At 43.3% G+C, this 20,917-nt stretch overlaps 1 protein-coding gene across 2 annotated transcripts; it reads left to right on the top strand.

Moving 5' to 3' along the window:
• The first annotated feature begins 922 nt into the window (after positions 1–922).
• On the top strand, positions 923–20,445 carry MTG1 (mitochondrial ribosome associated GTPase 1). Of its 2 annotated transcripts, none has more exons than XM_063133186.1 (12): positions 923–990; positions 4,918–5,054; positions 6,278–6,341; positions 9,800–9,905; positions 13,031–13,111; positions 13,365–13,421; positions 13,660–13,750; positions 15,304–15,365; positions 17,541–17,637; positions 18,207–18,288; positions 18,385–18,497; positions 19,189–20,445. In XM_063133186.1, the coding sequence occupies exons 2-12, from the start codon at positions 4,949–4,951 to the stop codon at positions 19,293–19,295; spliced, it is 966 nt and encodes a 321-aa protein (XP_062989256.1). In that variant the 5' UTR covers positions 923–990; positions 4,918–4,948; the 3' UTR covers positions 19,296–20,445. The 2 variants fall into 2 exon arrangements, with proteins under 2 accessions (XP_062989256.1, XP_062989257.1); XM_063133187.1 differs by having other exon boundaries at positions 944–990; positions 4,921–5,054.
• Positions 20,446–20,917: the final 472 nt, after the last annotated feature.

Consider the following 20,917-nt stretch of genomic DNA (forward strand, 5'->3'; position numbering starts at 1 on the left):
AGGAAGCCAGATTCCAGCTGGACATCAGGACAGTTAGAGCAGTATGACAATGGAATCAGTTACCTAGGGAGGTTGTGGGCTCTCCTACACGAGAGGCATTCAAGAGGCAGCTGGACAACCATCTTTCAGGGATGCTTTAGGGTGGATTCCTGCACTGAGCGGGGGTGGGGGGTGGGTTGGACTTGATGGCCTTGTAGGACCCTTCCAACTCTGCTATTCTATGATTCTATGTTCTCTGTTTTAGAATTTTAAATTTTGTATACTTGTTTTTATCTCATTTTAGAATTTCTGTAAACCGCCCAGTGAGCTCTAGCTATGGGCTCTGTATATAAATGTAATAAATAAATAAATAAATAAATAAAATTTCACCACTCCACCTCCCCTTCTTACTGCATTGCTGCTGTTTTTATCTGGTTGAGCTTTTATATTGTATTTTATATTATGGTTTTATACTGTTGTTTTATACTTTTAATGTTTTTAACTTTTGTGAACCGGCTATTGGGCGGTATAGAAATGTAATTTAACATGTTGGTTGTTTTATTATGGTTTTAATTTTTGTGAACCGCCCAGAGAGCTTCAGCTATTGGGCAGTATAAAAGTGTAATAAATAAATAAACAATAATTAATTAATGGAATTAGCTGGAGTTATCAGCCAATCGATCCAAAGCAGGGCAGAAATCAGCATTTTATTAAAAAAGAAGGGGGGAACTGAAGATAACACAGGAACATTGCAGCTTTCAATGGTAAAGGGAGTTGGACCCTCTCCCACAGAAAGCAACACAGCTTGGGGGGGGGAAAACTTCCGGCAAGCGCCAGCAACGTTGCTGGACGCATTCAAGAAACGTCAATGAAGCCATTCCCGATCACTGGCGAGAGGGCAGAGCTTGCTGGGATAGCATCCGGGTACGAGGAGAGTTTCCCTTCAGCCAGCAGCCTCAGAAAGCGAGTCGGGGGCTTGAATGATGCGTTAAACACGTGTGCGTTGTACACGTGAGTATAGATGAACCCCCTGAATAGAGCCAAGTTTGGTCAAAGGGGCTTTTGCTGGGCCAGCACAACTACCTGCATTTCTTTGAGGTCTGGTTGGGGGCAGTGAGGGAGAAGGTTTTCTTTAGTAATATGACCCCCGAAACAAAAATAATTTACAAAACCCAGAAAGTAAGCAGTGCCATTGTGCAAGTGCAAAATATTTCTGTGTGTTGCTATGGGAAAGAAAACGGTGGAAAGAATGGGGTCCATGTTGTGAGTGGAGTTGTTGAGTGAGAATATTAGTGCATATAATATATCTAAAATGTTTATTAATCTCCAATATTGTTATTTTTAATGCATATTTTAATTGTCTCCCCCTTTTAAAAAAGGAGCAACAACGTGGAGAAGGTTAGGGGGGAGTGAACAGTGCCTGGTTGGTGCTTTTTGTCTTTAGCCCTGGAAATAGCTTAAAAGGATCTTGTGAAATCTGCTTCACCCTTCCTCCAAGGGAAGAAGAAATGTGTGAAAATCAGGGTGGATAAAAATCAATGGTTTTTTAACAAATAATTTTTTTAAAAAATCGGATTTTTTAAAATTTAAATTGAGCAAAAATCTATCTTTTTGAGGAAAAATCTATCTAAAGATAGTTTTCTATTTAAGATACATTATAGTCCAAAGTCATGAAAATAGTCATGAAATAAGGATTAGTTTGTAATTATCTAGCATGAGGCTATATAATAATAATAATAATAATAATACCATATTTATTTGATTGTAAGACGCCATCGATTGTAAGACGCACACTAATTTCAGTACCACCAACAGAAAAAAAAAACCTAAGACACACCCGCGATTCTAAGACGCACCCCGTTTTTAGAGATGTTTATATGGGAAAAAAGTGTGTCTTAGAATCAAAGAAATAGGATAATAATAATAATAAAAAAATATTTCTTACCTGCCTCTCCATTTTGATTGAGGCGGGGAACAACAATAAGTGATAAAATACATAAAACTGAATTAAAAACATCCTAAAACATTCTAAAAACATCTTACTGAAGAACAATAGTGCAAGAAGTTGTATTAAACTGCATTCATATCATCAAGAGAAAAAATGAACAGCAACATTCATTGTGATTTTATCTAGCCTGTTCTGTAAACCACAGAATTATATTAAAAATCCTACAGTCAAGGTATGTTTCAATATAGTTTTGCCATATGGTATTTACTGCTGATTCAGCTTTAACATGCGGTGTATACAGTTGGTTGACTTACAGTACAAACCTGCACTTCTACTAGGAAGACTCCCATGGACTTCAGTAAGACTTACAGGTAGATTTCAGCCTTAATTCTTTTAAGGAGGCTAAGATGTTTTCATAATACCCTATTTCTTTGATTCTAAGATGCACTTCCCCTCCCCCCATATAAACATCTCTAAAAATGGGGTGCGTCTTAGAATCGCGGGTGTGTCTTAGGGTTTTTTCCCCCTGTTGGTGGTACTGTAATTAGTGTGCGTCTTACAATCAATGGCGTCTTACAATCGAAGAAATACGGTAATACAATGCAATATAGTTAGGTAAGGCAATGCCATACACATGGCACTGACAAGCAATGATTTTATTAATGCACTTATACTTAATTTATATTCATGCAGTTTTTAAATTTTTTGGTAAATGAATTCCATTAATCCATTCACCATGTCATGCTCTTCTAGAGCTTTCTGTAAGATTATTGGACATTTTTTCTATCTAGAAGATATTATCACAGATGCTTGGTTTTACAGTTCTCAAAACTGTGAATTTGGGTCTGCAGAGATCACAATCCCATTGTTCCTTTGCAAAGCTATGTACACAGAACCAACCCCTTACCTCTTAAGTGCTAAATTTCAAAAAATTCAATGAATAGAGTGCACTTTTGGAGGGGGGGGAGTCACATGATTAAATCAAGTCTTTCTGAGTATTGATTTAAAACATGATTTAAATCAAATTGATTTAAAAACAATCCACCCTGGTGAAAATATAAGGCAACTGTTATATTTGAATGGTACAACTCAATAACTCATGTATTTGAAGTAGTTTAGGTGTCCCCCCACTCCATAGGCCTCATCTCCCCACTGCCTCAGAGATCTTATTTTCAAGATGTTTCTCCTTCGGGGGAGGGGGTGGGATGTTATCAACCCCGACAGAAGTCCTTCCCATATATTTCCAGGGCAAAATAGATGAAACCTTTTTTTTAAAAAAGGGTGAAATCTGACACACACACACACACAGCCATTTTTAGTTCATCAAGGTGGATAACTCCTGCACTTTTTCATGACGAAGCTGGGCTGCAGCCAGGCAGTTGCACTGGTGGTGGGCACAGGGAGAGGTGCTAATACCAGTTGGTGCAGGAGATGAGGTAACACTTGTCATCCAACAGGTCTACAAGCCAGAATTGGCCCTGTCCCCATACAATATCCCCTGTCCCCAACCATGGCCCCATACAATGGCCCCTGTCCCCAAACAATGGGACTCTGTTTCCCATTGGGGAAAGGTGGTGGCAATGGCATTGGGTTGCAAGTGACACTTCTTTAAATGGGCACATCTGGAATCTGTGGAGCTTCCACCTCCTTGGCCTTCCCCATTGATGGACTGGTATTATTCACCTTGAGGCATGGGAGAGACATAGACTAGAATCACACATTTTTTGGTTATGAATTGAAAGCTGCCATTGACCATGATGCAGACATTCACATCTCTATAATGAACAACTTTGGATTGAAAGATGAAGAGTGATCCTGGAGCAGGATTGTCACCATGTTGTATGGAATAAGCCACATTGCTTCTCATATAAAGCAGCCTTTTACTATTGGGTTAGGTCATTGGATGAACTAGCCCAATGTTGTCCAGTCTGAGTGGGAGTAGTACTCCCAAGGCCTCAAAAAGAGAGAGCGTTACAGCTTGATATCCCAACAAGAAACCATGGGTGATTGTTGGGTTAAGTCTGGGTTGCTTAACCCCTAAACAATCCAGAGTTCCTCAGAGACCCAGGTTGTTGATTGAAATTGGAAGTGATGAGTGCATGGGAGGCAGTGTGCACACAGTCTTGCTCAGCCACAACAATTCCTGGGTTAAACAACCCCAGAATTGCCCTTAGGAAACTGAATAAAGTACACTCCAGAGTTGTCATATTACTCTCAACCTTCCAATACAGTAGCACTGGACTACACTGCACCGTGTTGTAGAACATTTGGCTATAGCCTCACTTCTGATTTGAAATAATACAGAAGACTTCATTGCTGAGGTGTTGTAAACCATTCTCAACTGCAGTAGTCCCTGCCTACCATGTGGAGATAATGATGGGTGGGTTTTACATTTTCATTGGCAGGGCAATTTTTCACTGTTAAATATTTTTCACACTACATAAGTTCCAAGTTAGAAAGAGCTTGAATGCCTTTGCTTATGCTTTTTGTTTGGGAATAGAGATGCTATTGTCCATGATACCTATATAAAATACTGCACTTTTCCATTTCTGCCCTGGCAGAGACTAAAAAAAATAGCATCAAAAGACAATCCTGACTGCTGACAATCCAATTACTAGTTTGAGTTTTATAAGTCTGGTCCTATCACTCCTTCATTACCACTTCTCGCAGTGTTTTGCAGTGTGTAGTGGGTGAATGGCCCAGGGATTTGTGTCAGTTGTTACTTGATATCTCACTTTGGGATAGGTCGAGAAATTTATAGATTTTTCAGGGTAGATCTTTCTGTGAAACATTTTGGGATCCAAGTAGAATTGTTGCTGGGTGGTTTCTCATGTAATGTGAGTCAAATCTTGGTTGGATACCCCCCTTTTTTTCTTTTTGCAAAACGGGGTTTCTCTTAGGCCTTCTGTTAGTCAATTTTTTCATAGTGAAAGAGTCACTGTGTATAAGAAATATTTGAGATCCAAAACAGATCTGCCATTATCTTCCAGCAGCAGCAGAAGATTGTATTGAGAGAGGAAGATGCGGTTCTCGTCTGTCTTGCGGGCCCTGGATGCGAGTTGGCGTGAGCGGTTTAACTCTTCTGGCCAGAACGTGGCCCACTGGTTCCCTGGACACATGGCCAAAGGCATGTTGGGAGGAAAGGAGGGGAGGTAGCTTGGACCAGCCAATGGCACCAGCATCTTTAGTGCTGCAGAGTGTGGTTGCTCTAGCCATGGCATCTCTATGACGGAAACAGTAGATTCATTGCATCATAAGGTTAAAGAAGAAACCCAAATCAGTTTTAAGCCAGGAGCATGAGTAGAGACTGTGTTGTAACTCGGGAGTGGGCAGGCTTCAGGTTTATAGAATGCACTTTGCTTTTTATTAGAACCCTAAGAACCACCAACTGGAGCCTGGTGCAAAACAATTGAATGTAGAATAAAAGAATTCTGAACCCAGGGATTTGTATTGAGTACCGAACTAAATGGTTCTCACACCCCAACTCTTGGTTAGCTTAAATGCTTTTCATTTCAACAGTATAGTTTAATTATTTATTTATTTATTACATTTATATACCGCCATTAGCCGAAGCTCTCTGGGCGGCTTACAAAAGTTAAAAACAGTGAACATTAAAAAGTATACAAAATTTAAAACCATCAAAAACATAAACAGTATAAAAACAACGGCATCCATTTAAAAACAACAGTTCTGGGGTCCGTTAGAAAGCAAACAAACTTAGCGTTGTTAAATGCTGTTAAATGCCTGGGAGAAGAGAAAAGTCTTGACCTGGCGCCGAAAAGATAACAATGTCGGCGCCAGGCGAGCCTCATCAGTGAGATCATTCCATAATTGGGGGGCCACTACTGAAAAGGCCCTCTCTCTTGTTGCCATCCTCCGAGCTTCCCTTGGAGTAGGCACTCAGAGGAGGACCTTAGATGTTGAGCGCAGTGTATGGGTAGGTTCATGTCGGGAGAGGCGTTCCATCAGGTATTGTGGTCCCAAGCTGTGTAGGCTTTATAGGTTAAAACCAGCACCTTGAATTGGGCTCGGAAGCGTATAGGCAGCCAATGCAAGTGGGCCAGAATCAGTGTTATATGCTTAAACCTCCTTCTTCCAGTTTTCAATCTGGCTGCTGCATTTTGCACAAGCTGCAGCTTCCGAACTGTCTTCAAAGGCTGCCCCACATAGAGGGCATTGCAGTAATCTAATTTGGAGGTTACCAGAGTATGGACGACTGAGGCAGGGGTGTTTAAGGCAGGGGTGTTAATTTTGTTGGTGCTGTTGATGGACAGTTGGGAGTCAGAAGTTTTGTAAATCACTTTCTTCCCATTCCAGATGTAACTGTACGTGTTTGACTTTGTTTTGTAGGGTTAAAGGATATGAAGAGCCGCCTGCGAGTGGTGGACTGCTTGCTGGAAGTGCATGATGCCCGCATATCCTTTTGTGGGAAACTACATGGAAATCGAGTGAAACTTTCCAAGAAGACTTGAATAGGTGTTCCTTTATCTTATACCAGGGATAGGCAACTTTGGGGGTTGTAGGGGCCAACCCTGCATGTGCACTCCCCCACAATCATACATTCACACCTGTACATACAAACATACATACACACTTCCCTCCCTGCCAGCGATCGTGGTCCCAGTCACTGAGATTGAATCATAGAATAGTAGAGTTGGAAGGGTCATCAAGTCCAACCGCTGGCTCAAAGCAAGAATCCACATTAAAGCATACCTGATAAATGGCTGTACAGCTGCATCTTGAATGCCTCTAATGTAGGACAGCCTACTACCTCCCTAGGTAATTTGGTCCATTGTTGTACTGCTCTAACAGGAAGTTTTTCCTGATGTCCAGCTAGAATCTGGCTTCCTGTAACTTGAGCCCATTATTCCGTGCCCTGCATTCTGGGATGATTGAGAAGAGATCCTGGCCCTCCTCTGTGTGACAACCTTTCAAGTATTTGAAGAGTGCTATCATGTCTCCCCTCAATCTTCTCTTCTCCAGGCTAAACATGCCCAGTTCTTTCAGTCTCTCTTCATAGGGCTTTGTTTCTAGACCTCTGATCATCCTGGTTGCCCTCTTCTGAACATGCTCCAGCTTGTCTGCGTCCTTCTTGAATTGTGGAGCCCAGAACTGGACACAATACTCTAGATGAGGCCTAACCAGGGCCTAACCAGCACTTTGAATTGTGCCTGGAAACAGACTGGAAGCCAGTGGAGCTGTTTTAACAGGGGAGTTGTATAGTTATACCTTGATAGTTATACCTATCAAGTTGTATTTGCCTTTCTTTATTAAGAGTTCAAGTTAGAATGAACTCTTTTCCATACTCTGGGCATTAGTATATAGACATCAAAGTCCCTGTGCTTTATAGTCTGGCTTCCTTCCTACATTATTGTGAAGACTGTTACTGGACGCTATTAGAGCTGTTCTCTCTGTTATGGTGCATAAGCCTTCATCCATTGTTGTTTACTTCTCCCTCCCCTGTAGGATTCAGTTTAAAGTCATTCTGATGAAGTTCTTCATGTTGTGGCCAAACACATTCTTCTCAGTCCTTGTGAAGTCCAAACCATCACTTGCCAGCAGTCCATCTTCCAAGAAGTACAACCTGTGATCCCAGAATCCAAATCTGTCATGTTGACATCAGCTTTGTAGCCAGTTGTTCACTGGGATTATTTTTCTTTCTCTTTATATTCTTCTAAGTACTGGGAGGATGGATAAGAAAACTATCTGGGCCCCAAAGTTCTTCAGATTCCTTACCAAAACTTCAAAGTCTGGCTTGATTTCTTTGTAGCTCCTTTTGGCAGTATTATTTGTTCTCACATGGATGAGAAGAAAAGTGGGCTTTATGAGCTTTGGCAACTCTTCAGTGACATCTCTAATCCATCCTCTAGGGAGGCAGCATACCTGGTGAGTCCATGGGTCTTTGCGCATACTTGGGTTTCAGTCCCAGGCAGCAGGGAGTCTCCCACAACGACTACTCTTCTCTTCTTGTTGTAGGCCTTGGTTTCATTTCCTCAGCTTGATTGCTTTCTGCCTCTTGATCGCTGCCGTCTCCTGTAATTTTTCCTCTGCACGCTGTCCTTCAGTATCATTCTGCAGTACCTGAAAGTGGTTCCATAAGTTCGACTGGTGCAGAGTGTCTTCTAGTTCTTCTTCTGCTGTCACCCTTTTCCAGTGAGTTTCTTCCACTTCATTTTTCCTCGCCTCAGCATTCCCCACTTCGGCTTCAACTTTTTGTTGCCCTTCCACCCTATGTGTTTTTCTTTGCTGTTGTAATTCTACCATTGTGTCCAAGAACTCTTCATCTTTTATCTCTTGGAGGGTGGACACTCGCCGCTCAAGTCCTCTCACTTTTTCTTCCAACAGTGCAACCAGCTTGCACTAGTTGCATGTGTACACCATGTTGATCTCAGACAAGAAAACAAATATTGCACACACCTTGCAGGTCCCCATCACTGGAGAATCCTTTCCATCAATGGTCTCTATTCCCTTTTTGTTTCTGTCTTTCCAATTGTATTGGAATAGCCTGTGCTTTGTCCTGTTCTCCCTGAAGGTTAACAGCAGAGTCCCCTAGTATATGAGGATGTGTTACAAGAAAACAGGGGTTTTTGTTAGGGACCTCATCCTTGACCTCCACTGCCAGACTCCTGTTTGCTGTCCCTGCTCGCTCTTGCTTCCTTGTGTACTTTCTAGGTCAGCTGGAGCAACTTCCTCTGCTCTGCTAGGAGTTAGTGAGGAGGCCTTAACTTCGTTATCATCGTTGCTGTTCCCCCCACCCGTAACTTGGATCACAAGAAGATTCTGTTGGGAAACAGGCACGCAGAGAGAATCATCACCATGTGCTTGTTCCCCTGCACAATTGACAGATCCTGTTGGAAAATGGATGTGCCAGGAGAGTTCTCCTTGTGCCCCCATTTCCCAGCAGAATCAGACCCTCACTAGCAGATATTAATATGAAATAAGGATGCAAGGAAAGTTCATGCCCATTTCCCAGCAGAACCAGCCGATTATGCTGAGAAATGGATGCTCAGGGATAACTCTCCTTCTTCATGAACTCTGTGCATCACACATACGGGCTCTGCATCTGCGCGGAGCCTCAATTCAGGAACTTTCTGAAAAATAGGTGCGCAGGTGTAACTCTCCTTGTGCTCCTGTTTCCCATCAGAATCATAGAACCATAGAATAGCAGAGCTGGAAGGGGCCTACAAGGCCATCGAGTCCAACCCCCTGCTCAATGCAGGAATCCACCCTAAAGCATCCCTGACATCTCCCACTGGCCTACCAAACAGGTATTTGACTAGTTGCGGGAGGGGCGATTCTGCTGGGGAATAAGCACGTTGGGGTCCTCTTTATGCACCCTTTTCCCATTAGAAACCGGCTCCTGCCGACCCACCAAACAGTAGATAGTAGATCTTGCTGAATGTATACGAGGTGCAGCTGTTCCAGAAATGCAGTCAAATTAATTGTGGCATTAAACATCCATAAGCATTCATAATTTTTTTAACCTTTCATTGTCAGTTTTCTAGTGTAAGCTATTTCAGAAGCCAAGTGCAAAATAAGCTGTTGCACAGAAAGCTGAAAACAGTCTTCAGTAATATGAAACAGAGGAAGCCTTGGTGGGATACTACCTGAATGCAAGCACACCGCACTTGTAAAGGTTGGAGAGTCTGCTTTTAATCTGTAAATGTTGGAGAGTCTGCTTTGCAAAGCTGTAAGATTGGGAACTGATAGGGTTTGGGTTTTCCTTTTCAGTTCGGCTTATTATGTTTCCACCTTAAAATGTGATCTTCATGTCTTCAGGCTGCAAATACCTGTTCCCCACAACCCAACCAAAATGTACATCAAGCTGGTGCTGTTATTCTTGGCTCTTTTTTTGGCTCCTTAGCATTTGTACATCCCACTCTCAGGCCGGAACCCTCTGTTACAGGAAGCCCTGGGTATCCGTCCACATTTGTTGGTGTTGAATAAAATGGACCTGGCGGATCTAACCCACAAACAGGTAAGACCCAAGTAGTATTTTTTCCATATTAGCTATGCTGGCCCTTTCAGAAGACACCTTAAGCCACGGCTTTAACCACAGTGATCAAGACAGAAAGCCGGGCTGTGTTCAGAAGACACCTTAAGCCACGGCTTTAACCATGGTGGTCAAGACAGAAAGCTGGGCTGTGTTCAGAAGACACCTTAAGCCTTGTGGTTAAAGCCATGGTTTAAGGTGTTTTCTGAATGGGCCCATTGACAGCCTGCAGAGTAATCTATGTATTTATTTATTGCATTTTTATACTGCCCAATAGCTGAAGCTCTCTGGGCAGTTTACAAAAATTAAAACCATGAAAACCATTCAAAGTATAAAACAAACAGTATAAAGGCATAACATAAAATCCGATATAAAAACACAACCAAGATAAAAATTCAAGCAGCAGTGCATCTAAAGGTTGGGAAAAGTTCCATGGTTACCCAACTGGGGGTTTGTTGCCTTTCTACTTGCTTTATTATTGACTACATTTGTAGACCACCCCATAGCCGAAGCTCTCTGGGCAGTTCACATAAAATGAGAAGCAGTTCTCACCCTTTGGTCTGTCTGTCTGCAGCCTGTACCAGCTCTGATACATTGGAAGCTCAGCTGTCTTATCCTGTGTCTCCTCTCTCCTGTTGGGTTTTGTCATTGATCTTGATCTTCTCTTGAACTGGGGCTTCCATGCTTTGGCTGCACCTAACTTCTTCATTCCCATTCTGCCTTATTGGCATTGTTTATTGGTTTGATTTGATTTATTGGTATCCTGTCTTTCTACTGAGAAGAAAATGGCAGTAGCCTTAGGTAGCCTTACAGAATTGTATGCATATTAGCTGTTGCGGCTACTGCTGGGCCTTAAGGACTGAGTTGCACAGGGTCTAGGGTTGAGCTTTTCCCCCCTGGAAGGCCTGCTTGGAAAGAGCCTAACAAGACAGGAATGTAAGAAGGGTCTGTCTAGTCCAGTACGCTTTCCACACAGTGGCCAACCAGCTGTCGACCAGCAATCCACAGTGCAACAGTACCAGTAAAGAGGAATATTTACAACAGTGACAGCGCAGTGCCTCTGGGCTGATGCTCAGTACCTACTGTGTGAGTGAGAGCAGTGCCACACTTGGAGAACCTCCTGTTGGGAGACAATATTCACCCGCCTATGTAAGAAATTGTAGTGGGACTTTGTCCTTAGTTTTTGTGTGTGCCTTGTGCCCAGACTGTAATCCTGCAAGACAAAAGTGGTTATGAATGTATGGCCAGCAATAACAACTGGAATGCCTGCCATTCACCAACAGAGTGTCTGCCTGCATGTGGGAGTCTGTGGCCCTTATGCTGCCTCCTCCCCTTTCTGCACAGTGCATACTTAGCTTGTATTTCTTAAGCTGGAGACACTGCTGCTAACTGTTGAGAAAGAAACGATGGATTAACCAATACACTGTTGGGGCAGGGAAAGAGGCATAGGAGGTACTTTCCGTAGCCATGTTTTGGGGCCATGGGACTTCTTTTTCCTTACTTATGTGGGGTGCATTGTCCTTGCATCCCCAGTTTGAGTAGGCTGGGGCATTTGTGAGTGGAGTCTTGTGGAGTTGCTGTAAGGTTTCTGAACAGAGAACTGTTAGCAATGTGAAATTGCTATGTTTATTCTTGGTGGTTTGCAGAAAATACAATACATCCAAAGTGCCCTTTCACCATAGCTGCCATCAACAAAGACCCTTCTTGTGAGTTTGGAGTTAACACACTGAGATGGGTTCCCTTGGCAGGAATGTATATGTAATGAGTTTGTTAGTAGGCAGAAATATGGACTTCAAAGAGTTCCAAAATGCTGCCAAGAGTCCTGTGTAGCTTAACACGGTGAGTAGACTTTAGCAGGCTTTCACTGACAAGAGCAGGCCTCATTCCCTGGATGGACCTCTCATAGTTATGTCATTCTTTTCTTATAGAGTCTTATCTCAGGATAAACTGGGAGGTTTTCACTCCTAATGAGGCTCCAAGGAAGGCAATTAGTTTCCCAAGCTGAGATTATTATTATTATTATTATTATTTATTGCATTTTTATACCGCCCAATAGCCGAAGCTCCCTGGGCGGTTCACAAAAACTTAAACAATTCAAAGTGTAAAACAAACAGTATAAAAACATGAGATGCTTTGAGAACCTGCAAGAGGAAGCCCCCCCCTTCTTCTGAGACGGGGGAGGGAGGGATGCAGCCTGTCAGCTCCTGAGAGAGAGGCAGGAACCTAGCAGGACAGCCTACAAGATCCAAGGCGCAAGCTTCATGCTTTGGCTTTGCTTCAGGAAGAACTGTGCAACTGGCCTGGAGAGCATGCTGTGGCTCAAAGGGACGGCTTCCATCTAACATGCCCCCCCCCCCCCCGACAGACATCCAGCTATGAAAGCTGATTAGCTGGAAGGAGGTGCTAACTTTCTTTGCATGTATATATTCTGCATCCATTTTCCATTAATGAACTGTCATCTTTTTGCACAAGTGGTTTAAACCTGGCAGAACCAGAACCCAAATTCATCACAGTATATAATACAGTTGACTAGACACAGAGTTGGAAAGTAGATCTAGTGATTTTTCCAAGGAAGTCAGTGGGAGTACTTTGACTTACACCACCTCTTTTGCCAGGATAATTTTACAACACAGTCCCTGACCTCAGGCTTCAAACTGATATTTGATGTATATGTTGATCTGTACTTCTAGTCTGCGTAAGACATCTCAATAAATATTTCTCAATTCCTTCTTGCTGTCTTAGTGACAGCAGCTTAGAGGTTCTGCTGGTGGGGATGAGGGAAAGAGCCTTCAACAAGGAACCTAAGTTATGAAATTACCTCCCTAGGCAGGTACATCTGCCCCCTCATTGCGTGCTTTTAAGAACTGGTTTGCTTTGGCAGGCATTTTTAGATAATGGTATCTTGTAAGATTTTTTTTTCTGTTTCTGCTTCTTTTTTTACTGTTTTATGCTGCTCCTTTATATTCTATTTATACAAGTTGTTGTAGGCAGTCTTAAGTTTACTCTGCAGAGCAAGGGATATGGGGATAGACATTTTTAATTATAAATAATAGGAATTGCCCAGATTTGGTCAGATGCTCTGATTTCATAAATAACCCTTTTCTTTTTAGCGGATTCTGGAAAGTTTGGAACAGCAAGGTTTTAAAAACGCCATCTTCACAGAATGCCTGAAAGATGAAAATATCAAGAAGGTACTGTGTTATTAGAGCAAAATTCTATTCTGGGTAGGTAGGTTAGAGGTGAGAAGTTTTTCTCCATCATAGAACAAAACTCCCTGCTTGCATTTGTTGGTGGGTGGAATAGTGAGATATGGTGCACAGCTTTTGCTTCTTTATGGTATCTATTGAGGAAGAGGTAGGCCAATAGCCCTGTGTATCTCCCTCATTTACAGCCAAGTATATACCAATGGTTTTCCATTGAAACTACCCTTGAATTTCCTTACAGATCGTTCCCCGTGTCACAGAACTGATCCGCAACAGTAAGCGCTATCAGCGGGTTGAGGTCAGTTATATTGTGTAGCAGAACTTTTGGATATTGCAACATTACTGTGCTTTCCCTTTACAATAAAATGCCCGCTTGGCTAATGCCGGGAAGGTTCTCCTGCCCATTCTGTAGCAAATACTCCATGATCGCTTTGTGATATGAGCCAAAGGAGTCCCAACCCTCTGCTTCTGATCTCTCCTGTTACTGCCGGTTACTTTACCAAGGTGATACTTCCAACTTTTTTGATTGGTTCCAGAATGTGGAGACTTGCATCATGGTCACTGGTGTGCCCAATGTGGGGAAGTCATCACTCATCAATTCAATGAGAAGGCTGCACCTCAGAAAAGGTATTGTCTTGATCAACACAACTGGTATACTTAAACAGAGTCGTTGACTGGGTTGGGATGATCATGGTGAGAGTAGCAACAAAGCCCTTGGGTATTAGGCTATATTTTTAACAATGGAATCCCCAAAATGTCAAGACATTTTCAATCAACAAATCAGTTATTTTATTCTGCCAAGTATGACACAATAACCAGTTGCAGGCATTACTGCAAAGTTCAATGTCATTTGGTTCCTACTTATGCAAGCCAGTGGACAGGGTTTGGACCATCGAGGCAAGGGAGGCAACCCTTATGGCTGCTCTCCCCACCCCATGGGTACTGTGCACACGACTGCCATTTGCATCATACCCCATGCTGGCATGTCATCCGAAGCCAGCATGTGGCACAGGAGAGTTGTGCCCACCTTACAACCTATGATAAGCAATAGAGGTTGTAGGGTGGGTAAGACTACCCCACTGTGATTTTTGATTTTAAATGTCTTGGCCTTTTGGGGATTCCATTGTTAAAAATGTAACCCAACCATAGAATCATAGAATAGCAAAGTTGGAAGGGGCCTACAAGGCCATCGAGTCCAACCCCCTGCTCAATGCAGGGATCCACCCTAAAGCATCCCTGACAGATGCTTGTCCAGCTGCCTCTTGAAGGCCTCTAGTGTGGGAGAGCCCACGACCTCTCTAGGACCACTTTGTTTTGCCCTTTTTATTTATTATTTATTTAAAACATTTGTATCCCGCCCTGAGATCCTCAGGGCGGGATACAAATGTTTTAAATCTGGTACTTTAGGTTCAAGAATGACTCTGTGTCTTTGTTATTAATGGCTGTGGAGAATTGCTTAAGCATGCAGGATGGCAATGTGTGTGGGAGGGAGCAGGTGCTTGAGTTCACCTAAGCCTGCCTTGCAAAGTAAGTCTATAGCCTATCTGCGTATGCATTTCCATGTTAGTGATTTCCCAGTTTGCAAAAGCTTTCCTATCTTGTTTCCTGGAGGCAGTTCTTGCATACCCCAAGAATTATGCAAATCGTTATTGCAATCCTATGAATATTTAGACAGGAAAAAATCCTAAAACTCCCAGCATTCCCTAGCCAACAATATATTAAGCCAAACAAACTCTTTGGTTAACTTTTTTAACCTAATGTGTGCTTCTGTGTTCCTAGTTATAAGCAAAGAGATGGTAGAATGACTGTAAAAGAGAATGAATAGGCTTGGGCCTTTGGCAACGGAGACCAGGAAACTGTTGGCACTAAATGATTAACAGCAGTGAAAATAAAGTGTTGGGACAGCAAAGCAGTGGTTAGGTGCTTACTGGCCATAGGCATCCCATACTCAGGTATACTTAAATCCAATTGACTGTCAGATAGGAAATGCCTTTCTTTTGAAGCAAGTCTTCCTGTTGCTGGAAAGGGCAGAAAGCTTGAGTTCAGTCTCTAGGGAAAACTTTGTTTTACCTAGGCCTCATTTCTGACCATAGGGGTCTATTATGTCTGTAGATAGTGGCCAAGGAACTTGTTGAGAACTCGCTTGCACATTGTATGTAACTGCTTGTCTTTCTTTTCAGGGAAAGCTTCCCTGGTTGGTGGGGTGCCGGGTATTACCAGAGCTGTTCTCACCAAAATCCAGGTAATGTCTACAAAATGAGAAATGGTTGGGGGGGGGTCTCAGTGTAAGACTGAGAAATGGCACACATGACAAGAAGGGACATAACACAGTAGTTGTGTGTATACAGCATCATAAAGTGGCAGAGGAAGTCTCTGGACCTGTAAATTAAACATAACCCCAAATGCCTAGATGAACAGGACAGGCTTCACCGGGCACCAAAAAGATAATAAGCAAGGCATCAGGTGGATCCCACTTGGAAGGGCGTGCGAGATGGGGCACAACCACAAGAAAGATCCTCCATGTAGCCATCCACCTAACCCCCATGGCCAGGAGCTCATGAAGAAGGGTCTCCAATGATAACTTTGTTTGCCAGGCAGGTTCATGCAGGTGTAGGCGGGCGTTTGGGCACTCTAGTCCCAAACCAGCACTAGTTTGAATTGTGCCTAGCAAGAAACGGGGAGTCAGTGAAGCTCCTTAAGAATTGGTGTAAGATTCTTACATTGGTGAGTACTTGTCAGCAGCCTGGCTCTTGTTTTCTGAATTGGTTGAAACTTCCAAACGTTTGTCAAAGGTAGCTGAATGTGTAAAGCTCTACTGCAGCCTCATGAGCCCTTGCCAGCTTCGCCAATGGTCAGGAATGCTTGGAGTTGTACTTTGAAACATCTGGAGGGGCCCAGGTTGGGGAAGGCTAGGTGACCATATGAAAAGGAGGACAGGGGTCCTGTATCTTTAACAGTTGAATTGAAAAGAAAATTTCAGCAGGTGTCATTTGTATATATGGGGAACCTGGTGAAATTCCCTCTTCATCACAACAGTTAAAGCTGCAGATGTCCTGCCCTCTTTTGTATCTGGTCACTCTAGTATAGCTCCTGCACCTTTAGGCTGTGACACAGTAATCAAACCTGGAAGTTACTGGAACATGGATAATTGTGACCAGGTCTTTTGGTTTGAGAAAGGGTTGCACCTAACATAGCAGCCAAATTTGCAAAAACCCACTCTAAGCTATAGATGTTACTTAGGCATACATTAGCAATACTGCTGCATCCAAGAGCACAAGCTGTAAACCTGATCCTTAAGGAGAGTATAACCTAATCCAGTACAGGTTGAAACTGGTTGAATACCACTTCCATGATTAGTTCCACCCGCCATATCTTAGCTAAATTCAACTTCAATTTATGTCCTCATTGATTTCATTACTGACTCCAGCCAGCTGTTTAACACATCCATTGTTTCACCTGAGTTAGATAAACAGAAGAACTAAAAGTGGGTGTCACCTGCATATTGATGACATGTCACCCCAAAGCTTTCATGTAGATTTAAACAGTATAGGCGACAAAAACCCCATAGTAGAAATGCCATAGTGTGGAACAAAAATGTCCCACTTCCACCTTCTGAAAACTTCTGTGCCTCCCACATCTATCCCCAGTAGGCAATCCAGAAGGATGCCATGATCAATGGCATTGAAAGGTGCACAGTGGTTCATTAGAATCAGCAGAGTTGCGCTCTCCCATCTGTCTCCTGGAAAGAATAATTGACCAGGGTGTCCAAAACAGTTTCAAAACTGGGCGGAAAGCCAGATTGAAATGGGTCTAGGTAATTCAGGAATTATAGAATTAGGTGGCCACAATAATGTTCAGCTTCTTTTCTAAGAAGGGAAGACAGGTGACTCACTGATACTTGGAAAAATCCAATAGGTCTTACAACTGATTCCTTCAAGGCAGGTAGAAGCCTCCCTGCCTTGAAGGAAGCAGTTGTGGGCTTCTCAGAGGTATTGATTGACCTTTAATCTGATCCAGTAGAGTTCTTACATTATGTTGTATATTGGAACCTTCCCCATATCTATCTTTGTTTTGCCTACAATGGTAACACTTTATTGCTCAGTGCTTGTATCCTAAGAAATCTACCCCCTTTTCTCTATCTCCCTTTCCACCAGCAGTAACTTTCCCCCAGTCTACTGACACTGATTTTCTGTGCCCTTACACTGTGCCTTCTCCTTTTGACTGAATTACAAAGACAGTCCACTCACCTTCTCTGTTTATTACTTTATGGTTAAACAAGGATCCAACTTAAAAGTGCAACACTCTATTCATCAGACCACACTTTTAGATGTATAGTGGTCTTGCAAGTCCTTTACCAATAACCCTGTGTGTCATTCTTGAATATTATAAAACTGAGTCTGATTCTTTTATGTTTCAGGTGTGTGAACAACCCCTCATGTTTTTATTGGATACTCCTGGGGTACTATCTCCCCAAATCCCGTGTGTGGAGACTGGGCTGAAGCTAGCACTATGTGGTGAGAAGTCTCTGTGTGCAAATATGCTTCTGAGGGGCTTGATGGGTGAGGCGTCTTCTCGACCTTGTTGACTGAGCAGGGAATGCCACAGACAAGATGGTGGGACCAGCACATAGGAGCTATTGCCATAGAAAAAGACATCAACAAACGTGCAGCTGTTTGTTTTACTACATAGTCTTGGTTTGGCCCTGCAAGCTCATCTTCCTATGCCGCTTCCTTGCCCAGCGCTCTGCATATTACTGTGTCTGTGCCCTGACCCTTGCTAATAAAAAATGTGCTGAGAAAAAGAAGTAAACACTCCACTTCTTCATTCTTCATAGTCCTCACTTCTTCATTGTTTGGCACCCCCCTCCAGAGTTTTTGTGTGGGTTGTATTTTCCCCAAATAAATATCAAACTCAGCCCTGGCACTAGAGGTGACTTACTAGATTCTCTGAAAGCTTCTCATGGGGGTATTTGGTGGGCACAGATCAGCACAACCAGTGCTTAATTCTGCTAAGTATCTTGTGTGGCAGGAAGGGCAGTTCAGTGTTTTGCTTGCTGCTAACAGTCTGGCCATTTTTCACCTAGGAGCAATCTTGGATCACCTGGTAGGTGAGGAAGTCATTGCTGATTATCTGCTTTACACACTGAACCGTCAAGAGCAGTTCAGGTGAGATAATGTCTTAAATCAGGGTGGGGGCAAGCCCTATATGTGAATTCATGATTCTTAAAAGCTTCTGCCATTCCTTTGTACCCTGCCATGCAGTTACGTGGAACGTTATGGGCTGGCCAGTCCCTGTGATAATGTGGAGAGTGTACTCAAGTGCATTGCGTTGCATTTAGGCAAGACCCACCGAGTCAAAGTCCTGACGGGCACAGGTGAGTTCTGTACTCCTCTCCCCCCCGCTGCCTTTGGGCTTCTGCTGCTGCTGAGCTCTGTGGTGTGTTCTGTTCGTGTGTCTGCTTAGAAATTCTGTAGGTTGGAAAGTGAGCAGAAGAATGACTGGGAAATTCAGTGTGATGCTGATGATGCCAGAACCCAGAGATGAACATTTACTGTATATGGAGAATCATAGAATAGCAGAGTTGGAAGGGGCCTACAAGGCCATCGAGTCCAACCCCCTGCTCAATGCAGGAATGCACCCTAAAGCATCCCCGACAGATGCTTGTCCAGCCTCTTGAAGGCCTCTAGTGTGGGAGAGCCCACAACGTCCCTAGGTAACTGATTCCATTGTCGTACTGCTCTAACAGTCAGGACATTTTTCCTGATGTCCAGCCGGAATCTGGCTTCCTTTAACTTAAGCCCATTATTCCGTGTCCTGCACTCTGGGAGGATGGAGAAGAGATCCTGGCCCTCCTCTGTGTGACAACCTGTCAAGTATTTGAACAGTGCTATCATGTCTCCCCTCAAGGCTAAACCTGCCCAGTTCTTTCAGTCTCTCTTCAAGGTCTCCTGTGTGATTCCTTTCCTTTTCACATCTGACAGTGGGGAGTGGATTCTGTAGTTGTTGCAGGTGCTGTTCTTAACGTAGTAGTGACAGGCTGAATCCTTTCCTTTCTTTCTTGGCAGGAAATGTGACTGTGACCGCTCCGAACTACAATGCAGCAGCTTCTGAATTTATCTACTCATTCCGCAAGGGGCTTCTGGGGAAGGTGATGCTTGACGAAGTTCAATAGGTTTCTGTGTAATACTATTCTGAAGTTTTCTCCTGGATAGTTCTAGGAGGTGCTTTCTGGAGCGGAAAGAGCACCTCCATGCAGCTGAATAGGGCTGTACGGCAAACCTCATTTCTTTTCATTAAGTCTGAACTACATGCCACTATTGCCAATTTCACCTGCTGTTTTGCGGAGATGGTTGCCAAACCCAGCTGTGGAGCCTTGAGATGCGGCAACTGTGAGAGTGATTTGTAATTTTCTATCGTATTTTCTGTATGTATTCCTTTCCACTTCCACCCCCTTTCTTCTTGCTCCACGTGTCAGTTAATCATCTGTCCCGAAAAAGGGGAAATCTTTTTTTTGGTTGGGCAAAATGATCACGTGGAGGCTATTATGGGTTATATTATTATTATTGTTTATTTAGAATATTTATATACCGCTCCCCATTGAAAAATTTCAGAGCGGTATACAAGATAAAATGAAAATGAAAACAGAATAAAACAGTTAAAACAAAATTTAAAAGAAGCAAAAACAGAGATTCAAGGCTGCATATTAAGGAAAGGCTTCTTGGAATAAAGATGTTTTCAGGAGGCGCCAAAAGAGTACAAGGTTGGTGCCTGCCTGACCTCCAGAGGCAGGGAATTCCACAGGAGAGGGGCCACCACGCTGAAGGCTCTTCCCCTGGTGGACTCCAATTGGAGGATGGATCAATGTGGAACCACCAGGAGCAGGCCCTCGGATGTCCTCAGTGACCGGGGCAGGTTGGTAAGGGAGAAGGCGCTCTCTCGGGTATCCTGGTCCCAAGTTGTTTAGGGTTGCTGTGTCTGTGACATGAAATTACTTGAACTCCTTTGGAACAGTTTGTCAACCAGTTACCCAACATACTAAGCTAAATGATGACCTGATGGTACCCTCCTTCGGCTGGCACAGTAAACTACTTTTGAAGGGCACTTCACTGTTGCTCGCTGCTCCCCTTGAGCTTGTGTGGCTCAGGTGAGTGCTTTCAGCTTCTCTTTGCCTTTAAAGCAATACAGGGGAGTTCTGTCATTCACCTCCATTTATAAAACCATGGATATTTTTTTTTGTTAAACTTTAATTTGTTTGAACCGTTACTGTAAGCTACCTAGGAAAGACGGCTAACAAATACTTTTAATAAATGAAATAAATTGTTCTAGTTTGAAAGGCATCTTTATGAGGGCTGTTCATGCAAAAGAAAGGCTCCTGCTGTTCTGGAGTATTTTACTCTTAATTAGATTGCTATGTGGTTGGCCGTGCCTTGTTGTCTGTAACAAAGCTGAAATGGTGCGAAAGAATCCTTTACTCAAGATACCCCCAAAAGGGCTGTGATTTGAAAGTGACTGAGCTGGTTAATTCCCCACCTTAGTTTGGTCTTGGCTTGTTTCTTCCAAGCTGTTTAGCCTTCCGCCTTCCGCCCTCCCCCTTTGCTTGACTTTTGTAGATCTGCTGATCTACCCCTATAACCATTATCTGGGCCAGAATGAGAGGCAGGTGAGCAAGCAGGCTGCAGCGGTCAAGAGGAGAAGCAGACCCAGGCCGCTCTTGCCAGTGGGGCCCTGCCGGGATGCAGGCCCTCAGCAGGCACGTGACCATGCCTACCTTTGATGCTGGTCCTGGTTCCGGTA

Source organism: Elgaria multicarinata, chromosome 8 (genome assembly GCF_023053635.1).
Source record: "Elgaria multicarinata webbii isolate HBS135686 ecotype San Diego chromosome 8, rElgMul1.1.pri, whole genome shotgun sequence".
NCBI classification, from domain to species: domain Eukaryota; kingdom Metazoa; phylum Chordata; class Lepidosauria; order Squamata; family Anguidae; genus Elgaria; species Elgaria multicarinata.